Genomic DNA, 10,161 nt, shown 5'->3' with positions numbered 1-10,161 from the left:
TGATACACGCAAGCATCTGACATTGCCAGTTCTTGTGGCACACATTTCATTCACTCTCCCTCTCCTAAACACAACCTACGAATATGCATTTCTGAAGAGGGGTCCCGACCCGAAACGTCAGCATTCCTGTTCTTCTGATGCTGCCTGGCCTGCTGTGTTCCTCCAGCTCCACACTTTGTTATCTCTGACTCCAGCATCTGTAGTTCTTGCACTAGTTAAGCTATTTTGGATCCATAACTTATAATAGAATCCCTACAGTGTGGAAACAGGCCAATTGGCCCAATAAGGACACACCGCCCTTCCGAAGAGCACAGACCTAACCCCCTACCCTTTCCCTGTAACCCTGCATTTCCCATGGCTAATCCACCTCATTTACACACCCCTGGATACTATGGGCAATTTATCATGGTCAATCCACCTAACCTGCACATCTTTGGACTGTGGGAGGAAACCGGAGCACCCGAAGGAAATCCTCGCAGACACAGGAGGATGTGCAAACTCCACACAGATAATCGCCAGAGGGTGGAATCGATCCCAGGTCCCTGGCTCTGTGAGGCAGCAGTTCTAACCACTGAGTTCTAACCACTATGCTGCCTTTCTCAAAAATCTTACCATCTCAGTCTTGAGAACGCCTGTTGTTCCAGTATCCATAGTCTTTTCATGGAGACAGTTCAAGATTTCCACCATCTTTTTCCTGTGAAAAGGTACTTCCTGACTTCATTGCTGAAGGGCCTAATGGTAATTTTCAGATACTTTGATTTGCCCATCGGTGGAGAGAGTTTTTATTTTCTGTGTTAACCATTTGAAATTCCATACCTTGATTAAAGCATGCACAATCTTATAAACTAAAACTTTCTTCACCCAGAGAGTGGTAAACCTGTGGAATTCAGTACCACAGAAAGTGATCGAGGCCAAAACATTGTGTTTTCAAGAAGGAGACAGATGTAGCTTTTGTGACTGAAGGTATCAAAGAATATAGGGGAGAGGGAGTGAGGGAGGGAGGAATTAGGGGAGTGAGCTCTATGATCAGCCATAATCATACTGAATGGTGGAACAGGCTCTGGAGGGTAGTCAAATGGCCTGTTCCTGCTCCTATCTTCTTTGTTTCTATGTAAATTAAAGACATACCACTTTCTATGTGAGCAGTTGACTTAACCCACTCAGCTCTACGATCATTCCAATTAATCTGTGCTCTGCCCTACCATGGCCACTTTATCTTTTCTCAGGTTAAGTGGTCAAAAGCGGTGAAGCTTAGCCAAGACTTATGAAGTGTATAGTTTGTGTAAAGATCACAGAAGATAACCTAAATGGTAAAAGACTCATGTTTAGCTATCTGGATTGAGATTTTCGATGAGGTAACAGGAAATTCCAAAAGGCATTTGATAAAGTGCCTTGGGAGCCATGTGAGTAGAGCTGAAACCCCTGGAGCAATAGCGGAAAAGAAACAACCTCCTATAGTGGGGAGATTCCAGACAAAGGGACCATAGCTTTCAAATTAAAGCTAGGCCATATATAATTTGTGAATGAAGCATTTTGAATGTAAGCTTGTTCTTTCTTTCACCCTGAGAAGCAAATGTAAGCCATTAACTTAGGGATTGAATTTTCAGCATCCAGTAAATGACCACTTACATTATTTTAGTGTCTCGTGACATGTGGAAAGGGCACAAGACATCGACAAGTATCATGCATACTGAATAATGAACAACTGAGGGACGACTTTTGCAATCCAAGTACCAAGCCAGAGGCTGTAGGAACCTGTGAGCTACAGGAGTGTGCGTCATGGCAAGTTGGGGCTTGGGGCCAGGTGAGTGCGTGCCCAGAATTTTGATTGGTTGGCCAGGTGAGTGCGTGCCCAGAATTTTGATTTGTTGGCATGGCTGTATCTATGGGCAGTGTATGGGAGCACACTCCTGTATATCGGGGATTAGGTGCCAAGTATGTCAGGCTTGTAGGCGCTACATTTCTAAAGACCCACACTCCCAATGTATAGAACACTGTTCAAAGGGGGCTGATGTGATGTGTGACCAACCTTTGCTCAGGGAGCGAGCGACACAATGACAAGACATACTTACCATGAGTAACTTGTGAGAAATTCCTGGAATCTGTTTCTCTTATGAGGAGCTAAAACTTTTAATCATTATTGAAGGACAGAATAGTGACCATTCTCCTTGATGGCAGGAAATAAAGCTGGATCTCTTTGGCATTAAGTAGCTTCAAAATGGCATATTTGCTAATAGACGATGGGAACGAAAGCATGTCTAGAGTCAGTTATCCGCTATGTGAATATAGGTGAGGGTACAATTCTCTGAATCCTTGAGAATACTGTTTGCGATCTACCAGTCTGACTAGTTTATTGATGGAACTGGGAGGCGTAAAAGCAAAATCCTGCAGATGCTGCAAATCTGAAACAAACACAGGGAATGCTGGAGAAACACAGCAGATCTGGCAGTATCTGTGGGGTTAACATTTCGAGTCTCGTATGATGTCCTCAGATGTAGAAATGTCACTGGGCAACCAGGATTGTTGTAGGTAACTCTAAGATAATGTCCTAAGTTACAGAATATAATATTTATTAAGCAGAATTATTTGTTCACATACATCTGAAAAAAAATTTTGAATGAGTAGTTTTAGGGATTGTTTCCTAGATCAGTCTGTTGTGGATTCAACAATAGATTAGGTTAATTTGGATCTGGTGATGTGTAATAAGGAAGGTTTAATTTTTTTTTTATTCATTCATGGGATGAGGGTGTTGCTGGCTAGACCAGCATTTATTGCACATCCCTAATTGCCCAGAGGGCTGTTAAGAGTCAACCACATTGCTGTGGGTTTGGAGTCGCATGTAGAGCAGACCAGATAAGGATGGCAGTTTCCTTCCCTAAAGGACATTAGTGAACCAGATGGGTTTTTTCCCCCAACAATCAGCAATGGATTCACGGTCATCATTAGATTCTTAATTCCAGATATTTATTGAATTCAAATTCCACAATCTGCCATGGCAGGAGTCGAAATCAGGTCCCCAGAATGTTATCTGGGTCTCTGGATTAACAGTCCAGCGATAATACCACTAGGCCATTGCCTTCCCCTGATTGTTGTAGGTAACTCTGTAAGACAATGTCCTAAGTTACAGAATATAATATTTATTAAGCAGAATTATTTGTTCACATACATCTGAAATAAAATTTTGAAAGAGTAGTTTTCCTGAAAGTATTTTCATATGACGGACAACTGACCTTTATCCTGTTGCTTTTCACTAGTGTGCTGCTACTTGTGGGCATGGATACCAAATGCGTGCAGTGAGGTGTGTAGTAGGTGCTTATGGTGCAATTATAGATGACAGAGAGTGCAATGCTGCAACTCGTCCAAGGGATAGCCAGGTAAAGGAAAAATCAAATTCTATTCCTTCAAATAAGTTACTTTAATAGAAACAGCAAATGTTCTAAACTAAATCATTACATTTCCTTGTAACTTCAACTGATGTAACAATGAGAGATTTCTAGCTGACTATTGTGTTGTCACCTTTAAGAGCTCAACATACAAATGACTGGATGCTAATATATGACCATGGGCTCTCTACACTGTAGCACAAGGTAAATGCTATATCTAGAGATTACTGTGTACATGATGTATTACCTTAGCTGCAAATAAACCCAGTAATGATCTTCAAGAAGGTGGAATCCATGTGCTTTATTTGTGTTGCATTTAAATAAAGCAAGAATATTTTTGCATATACTACTTGAGTATGACAGTGGCACTGGATTGAATGTTCTCTCCCATGATAAAAACCACCCAACGTTCATCAGACACTGCACAGATGTTTTTGTGTTTTGATTAATTTCTTTGCAGGACTGTGAGCTGCCTCCTTGTTTGGAGCCATCAAAGATAGTCACAACCACAAGTCCAGCTGTTCAGAGAGGGATGATGACCCAATGGAGATATGGATCCTGGACTCCTGTAAGTGAATCTATTTTAATAAGAAACTAACGCATCCAAGTGACAGAAAATTCAAGATCAAAGAACTCAAGTTCTGAAAGCCTTATCTCATAAAAGATAACGAGTTGAACACATCTAGTACATTATCAAAGTGTCTGCATGCCTTTGTTAACCTGTGTCCATGGTTCTTGCTACCTATGGAGAGAGTGAGTGCTGTAAACTAAGACTAATTTATACCATTGCAGCTTAAGGAAGCCACATTTTAAAAGACTAAAATCTGGATGGAGGTCAGGCAATTGTGCTGGTTATGAGGGAGCCAGTAAGTTTACAGTCTTGCATCTCAAATCGATATGAAAGCCTAAATTATGTATGTCTCCAAAAATGTGATTCCCATTATATGCATCACAGAATCCACATGTTGATGTATACCTGCTGTGTATTGTTTTATTGGAAGTAGCAGACTCGGTCTATAAAAAACCGAGTCTTAAGAGGAAGTCTTGCTGACTGTAAGTGAACTCCAGAAACTGGAGGCTAACATTGCCAATATCACTTTGTCTTTTATCAGCATTTTTATATGATATCCTGTTAATTCCTGATCTTTGCATTCAAGGTATAAAATTTGCAATACAAAGCTAATATCTTCGATTTTTAAAAATGTAACATATTATTGTACCTGCAAAAGTTAACAGATTGGAAGTTCATTCTGGTGGGAAGTAGGAAAGTAAACGAAGAAGAGTGAGTCTAGAAATTAGCTTGTTGGTCAATTCGCCAATCCTCCACTTGCTTGTAACAAATGGGATTTCCCAGTTGACCACTGGTCAATATTGTATATTATGATCTGTTCAGGAGTTCCATCACACACAAACTTGGAAAGCTACTTGTATAGTAATGAGGATGTGTATAGGTTTTAGGGTGGCACACTGAGTGATGAAATGGGCAGATGCATGGAAGACGGACTTCAGTGGAGTGAAATGTGAAGTAATGCACTTTGGGAGGATTAATATGGAAATAGAATATGTAATAAATGGCACAATTTGAAATGTGTGATATAGGTCTGCAGAGAAAGTTTAGTCTGGAGATATGCAAATCCTTAAAGTTAGCATGACAATTGATAAGGTGTTTGAAAGAAGCCTATGGGTTACTTGGGTTTATAAATATGGGTAATGAATACTCAGTAAGGAGGGCATGCTAAAGTTTTATGAAGAACAGCAATAACTTGCATTTATTTAGCACTTCTAATGTCCCAAGGCAGTTCATAGGAATGTTATAAAGGAAGATTTGACATTGAGCTTGTTAGGGCAGATGGACAAAAGCTTGTTAAATAATTGTGTTTTAAGGATTTTTAAGAGTTTTTTAAAGGAGGATAAAGAGTCAGAAAGGCAGAGAGGTGTAGAAGGATGGGACGGATAGCTTGAGATGTGAGTAACTGAAGGCTCTGATACCAGTGGTAAAGCAATTAAAATGGAGGATACAAAAGAGATAGTGAGGACATGTGGAACAAAAGGCAGTACTTTAATCATGGGTGATTTTAATGTTCATGTAGATTGGGAAAATCAGAGTGGCAGAGGTAGCCATGGTGAAGAATGCACAGCGTATATTAGGGACTATTTCCTAGATCAGTATGTTGTGGATTCAACCATAGATTAGGCTATTTTGGATCTGGTGATGTGTAATGAGGAAGGTTTAATAAATTATCTCAGAACAAAAGATCCTTGTGAAGACAGTAACCATAACATTGTAAAATTTAGTACTTGGTTTGAGATGATGATGCTAATCTCAGGCTGTAAAAATTAATATTCAATCAAGTCCCATTCTCATGTTGGTGGATAGACATTTGCAGCTCTTTATCTTTTTTCGTTTAAGGCTTTAGTTATTAGTTTTAGCCCTTCCCTCTTTGGCAGTTTGATTGTTGATGATTAAGAGCAAAAAAAGGATGCCAAGTAAACTCAATGGCGTCATAAGTGAGCGATCTGCACCCACCATTCTGCTGCTACTCAGGATTTACATGCCCACACATAGCTATCTGTCCGTGATGGAAGAGAACAATCTTCATGGGGCTCCAGCTCAGCAGAGAGATCTGTTGAAAGCTGTACCATCTGCTGCACACTGATCTGTAGCTAAATGACATACAGGGAAGCTTTGCTGTCTCCTTTTATGCCTGCAGCTTCTTGCAAGGTACCTCCAAGTTACTGCAACCTCCTATCCAGCATGCATCCGATAACTAATGCAATTTCCACTACTCTAACTGATTCACAAGTTTTTTTTTGTATGATCTGCACCACCAGTGAAGTGCCAGATGTTATGATGTCAATACAACAATGCTATACTTGGAAGAGTAGATTAAACACCAGTAAAATTTAAGGGCCGCATAAATAAATGAATCAGACTATTACAGTTTTATTATATTTCTGTTTAAACATTGAGGGCACACATTACAGTTGACATTATGCATTCTTATGAAGTTTGAGTCTCTTTCTCCTAGTGAAAATTGTGGAGTTTTAAATTTAACATTTAATATATGGAATTTTTTGTTTATATGTCCCTAATTTTTCTTCTTGCCATTATTGAAAATGTGAACAGTAATTTTAAGGGTGAAACGATTTGATTTTTGAAGCTTCTTGTTGTTGTAGTGCTCGGTTAGCTGTGGGAAAGGAGCACGTGCTCGCTACGTTAGCTGCAGAGATGCTCAAGGTGGCGTTGCTGATGAATCCTTCTGTGCCCACTTGCCTCGTCCTCCTGAGATGTCAACATGCTTCAGTCCCTGTGGACAATGGCATGCTGGAGAGTGGTCACCCGTAAGTGTTCCATCTTCTGCTATTAGAGAACACGTGTTCGAAAACCATGAACATCTATTCAGGGCAGTTCAAAACACCACCACGTAAATACTCATGACAACTTGAGTGTCATTCCACATTCCTGTTGAGGAGGATTTGTTCACATGGAGTTTTGGTCCACGGGGTCGGAAGTTACATTGTTATCACTCTATCTCTGACACCAACCTCTGGGGGAGAGAACACACAAGCTCTGGATGGCTTTCCTTTTCTCAACTTTACCTTTTTGTTAATAAATACTTTGTGAAGAAACCTCACCTTACATTGCAGAGAGTATGGCGAGGGTATTGAAATTGGTTAAGTATTGCTGATTTTAGTTGCTGGTTCCTAACGTCTTTCTCTAGCAAAACATGTTAACCTGGTACTTTCTAACATAGATGTAGGTGATATGTAGGTGATATGAAGAAATAGGAAGAGTTGGGGTAAAGAGAAGTTTTCCACATTAGACAAAGGGAGAAAGTGAAGTTACTCGAGGATCAGTGCTGGAACCACTGTTATTCCAAATTTACATTAATGACAAGAAGTGAGTCAGTATCAAAATTTACAGGTGATCCCAAACTGGGACCCAGAGCTAACATTGAAGAAGCAAAAAAGAGCTCATTAGAAAACTTGCAATCTGATCAGTTAAGTAGCCAATAAACTTTAACATAAAGATGAGGTGATATTTTTATTTTTTTCTATGAAAACATACCACCTACATCTATGAAATAATGGGGTAGAAGAGCAAAGGACTGCTGAGATATAGACGAATGAATCATTAAAAGCAGCATCTCAGGTCAGCAAATAAATTGTAAAAAGCTAACCGGTCACTGAGATGCAATTAAAGGAGTACTGAACTGAACACTAGTTAATCTATGCCAAACCGATATAGGAGTGAAGTCCTGTTAGGCTGTGTCTGGTGTGCTGAGTGTATATCGGGTCTTAATACCTTGGAAAGGACAACAGTGCTCTGAAGTAAGAGCAAGAAAGGTTGACAAGAATGGAGCTAGAGTTGAGTGCTTACATTTTTTGAGGTAGATTGAACAGTTTTCAGCTCTTTCCTTTATGAAAGAAAAGTTGCGATCAAGACCAAAAAGAGCATTTTAAAATTATACAGGTTTGGATACGTAGATGTGGAGACATTAAGGGAGCTACATGCTCTTTGTAATTGCACGAACATTGACAATTCCTTGTTTGTTTCTTTTCCCGCAGTGTTCCGTCAGTTGCGGTTCTGGGACGGTCACTCGTCAGGTTGTTTGCACTAGCTACCACCATCAAATCACAATCACGGACGAGAGTGACTGCAATGCCATGGGGAAACCGTCTCAGGAGCAGGAATGCAGTATGCCCCCATGCCCCCGGACGCATCACCAACATGACTACCCTGCACAGTTCCCACAGCGCAACTATCCGCAAACCCATCCAGACCAACCTTCCCACGACATGCCTGGTCAGAAAACGTGGAACAGTCCATCACGGGAGAGTCAGTGGCGGACAGGACCTTGGGGAGCAGTAAGTGATTTACACAGTTAAAAGACCATTTGTTGAACAGTCTATTATCAGCTCCTTATTTTTGAAAGAAGGACATTTTAGAAGAATTGAAAATTTCAATAAACTGAGATTGACAGATTTTTTTGGGGGTATTTGTATTAATGATTACACAAACAAGGGAGGCAAATAGAGTTAGGATACAGATCAGCTTTGCTCTAAACTTACGATGAGACAATCTCAAGAGCTGAGTGGCCTTCTCCTGTCTCTGTGTAAAGGCACACTACTGCAAGAAGGAAATGAGTACATGTCCTTTAGTTATAAAGTGTTCTGCAAAGCTAGATAGCACCGAAATTGTCAGGCACTCCCTACAAAACATCAAATGATTCTAAAAGGATTTAAATAAAGTTTATAGTAATATATAGAGTCTTAAGGGCAAAAGAAAGGATTTTCAATAGCAAGACCATCTGAGAAAACTCTTGACCTATCCTGAATATCCTACTCACAGCTTCAGGCCAGAGCTGGCCCCAGTCCTTAACACCTCCAAATATGGATTAATGCCAACGTTTGATTGATAATGCTCTTGTGCAATGCCTTGGAAGGTGTGACACAGATATAAGTTGTTGTTGCTGCCACTCATCCATTTCCAATCTGCTATGCATTAGCCAATTAGCTGAACAGATTTTAAAGATGCTAAAACATATTTATCTCTCTATTTCCTAAGATGACTATACTGCCTGTGCCCATTTACATCAAACGAGTAATAAGCCAACTTTATCACAACTGTGAGATGTCTTACCTATCAATCTGGATGCCCAGAATTTCCAAAGTGTACTGCCATGTATTCTTTGAATGATAAGTCATGGTGTCCTTCATCACCCTTCTATGATCTGCAGATTTATGCTAAATCCTTCATCACCCCAACACAAAAACTGGCATCCTCGTTGTTCTTAAAACTTCTACATGCAAGTCAGAAATCTTAAGGACCGTTTAGAGGAAGAATCCATCCGGTGTTGCTGTCAAACGAGCTGAACCGTTGATTTAAAATTGTGAAGCTGTGTTGGTTTTCCAGAGTTGCTTATTGACCAATAAATTGTTTTAGTGCTCGAGCACTTGCACAGGTGGATTTCAGCGACGGGTAGTCGTCTGTCAAGATGCAGAAGGACGTCCTGCTAATGACTGTGATGAAAGAGTGAAGCCGGCAGAGACCAGGCACTGCGATGCTGGAACATGTCCTCATTGGAATTATGGCAACTGGGGTGAGGTACGCCGTCCGAGAAGTGAATAACATTTTCTAGAAGTTACCAGTTGTTTAATCGTTAATGTCATTGTATTCCAAATCGTTTCAGCTCTTTGTTGAAGTATTTGTTATGATCGGTTTAAATTTTCAGAGTTACAGATCAGAAGTGGTCTCAATTGGCACTTAATTATCTTAAATGTGGTCCTTGCATTCCACCCCAATACTTGGCACTTGTGGCCAATTGGTTAAAGCAATGGACTAGAAATTAGTCAAAGTTTTGCCACATCAGCTCAACCCTTGCTGACTAATTACTATGTTTGGCTGTTCACTGTCCAAAACCATTCACCTCTGCATTTAGAAAACCATTAACTGTTCCAATGGACTTTCTAATCAGTTGATTCATTATTAAAATTTGTTTGTGACTTTTTACTTTTAAGCAGCTGCTTGTAAACAAACCAGGAGACAGGTTGCTTTAAAAAGTCTCATTTTGTATGGTATCACCTACTTCCCTTTCTGGTGATGGCATTGATAGCCTCTTCAGTGAAAACGTTCTATATTATGAAAGCAAATATCCTGATACGGATATACCTTAGTTCTCATCATTTCAGAGTCAACATTTTAAAATTGCAGACTTTTGCAATTATGAAGTTGTCTTCAGAATGCGGAATGAAGCTCTTTAACTAATCTTTGGGC

At 40.0% G+C, this 10,161-nt stretch overlaps 1 protein-coding gene across 1 annotated transcript in view; it reads left to right on the top strand.

The window, feature by feature from the left end:
• LOC109912901 (A disintegrin and metalloproteinase with thrombospondin motifs 20-like) overlaps positions 1-10,161 on the top strand; it is a 344,616-nt gene that overhangs the window by 216,141 nt on the left and 118,314 nt on the right. The window contains exons 22-27 of the mRNA XM_048607987.1: positions 1,640-1,804; positions 3,255-3,374; positions 3,844-3,951; positions 6,561-6,725; positions 7,953-8,252; positions 9,331-9,492. Of these exons, the coding sequence (XP_048463944.1) occupies positions 1,640-1,804; positions 3,255-3,374; positions 3,844-3,951; positions 6,561-6,725; positions 7,953-8,252; positions 9,331-9,492 (1,020 nt within the window). The remainder of the gene's footprint in view (positions 1-1,639; positions 1,805-3,254; positions 3,375-3,843; positions 3,952-6,560; positions 6,726-7,952; positions 8,253-9,330; positions 9,493-10,161) is intronic.

The sequence above is a fragment of the Rhincodon typus genome, chromosome 18 (assembly GCF_021869965.1).
Source record: "Rhincodon typus isolate 14 chromosome 18, sRhiTyp1.1, whole genome shotgun sequence".
Lineage (NCBI taxonomy): Eukaryota > Metazoa > Chordata > Chondrichthyes > Orectolobiformes > Rhincodontidae > Rhincodon > Rhincodon typus.
Note: the sequence above shows the minus strand (reverse complement) of the source record. Positions and strands in the feature narration are given on the sequence as shown.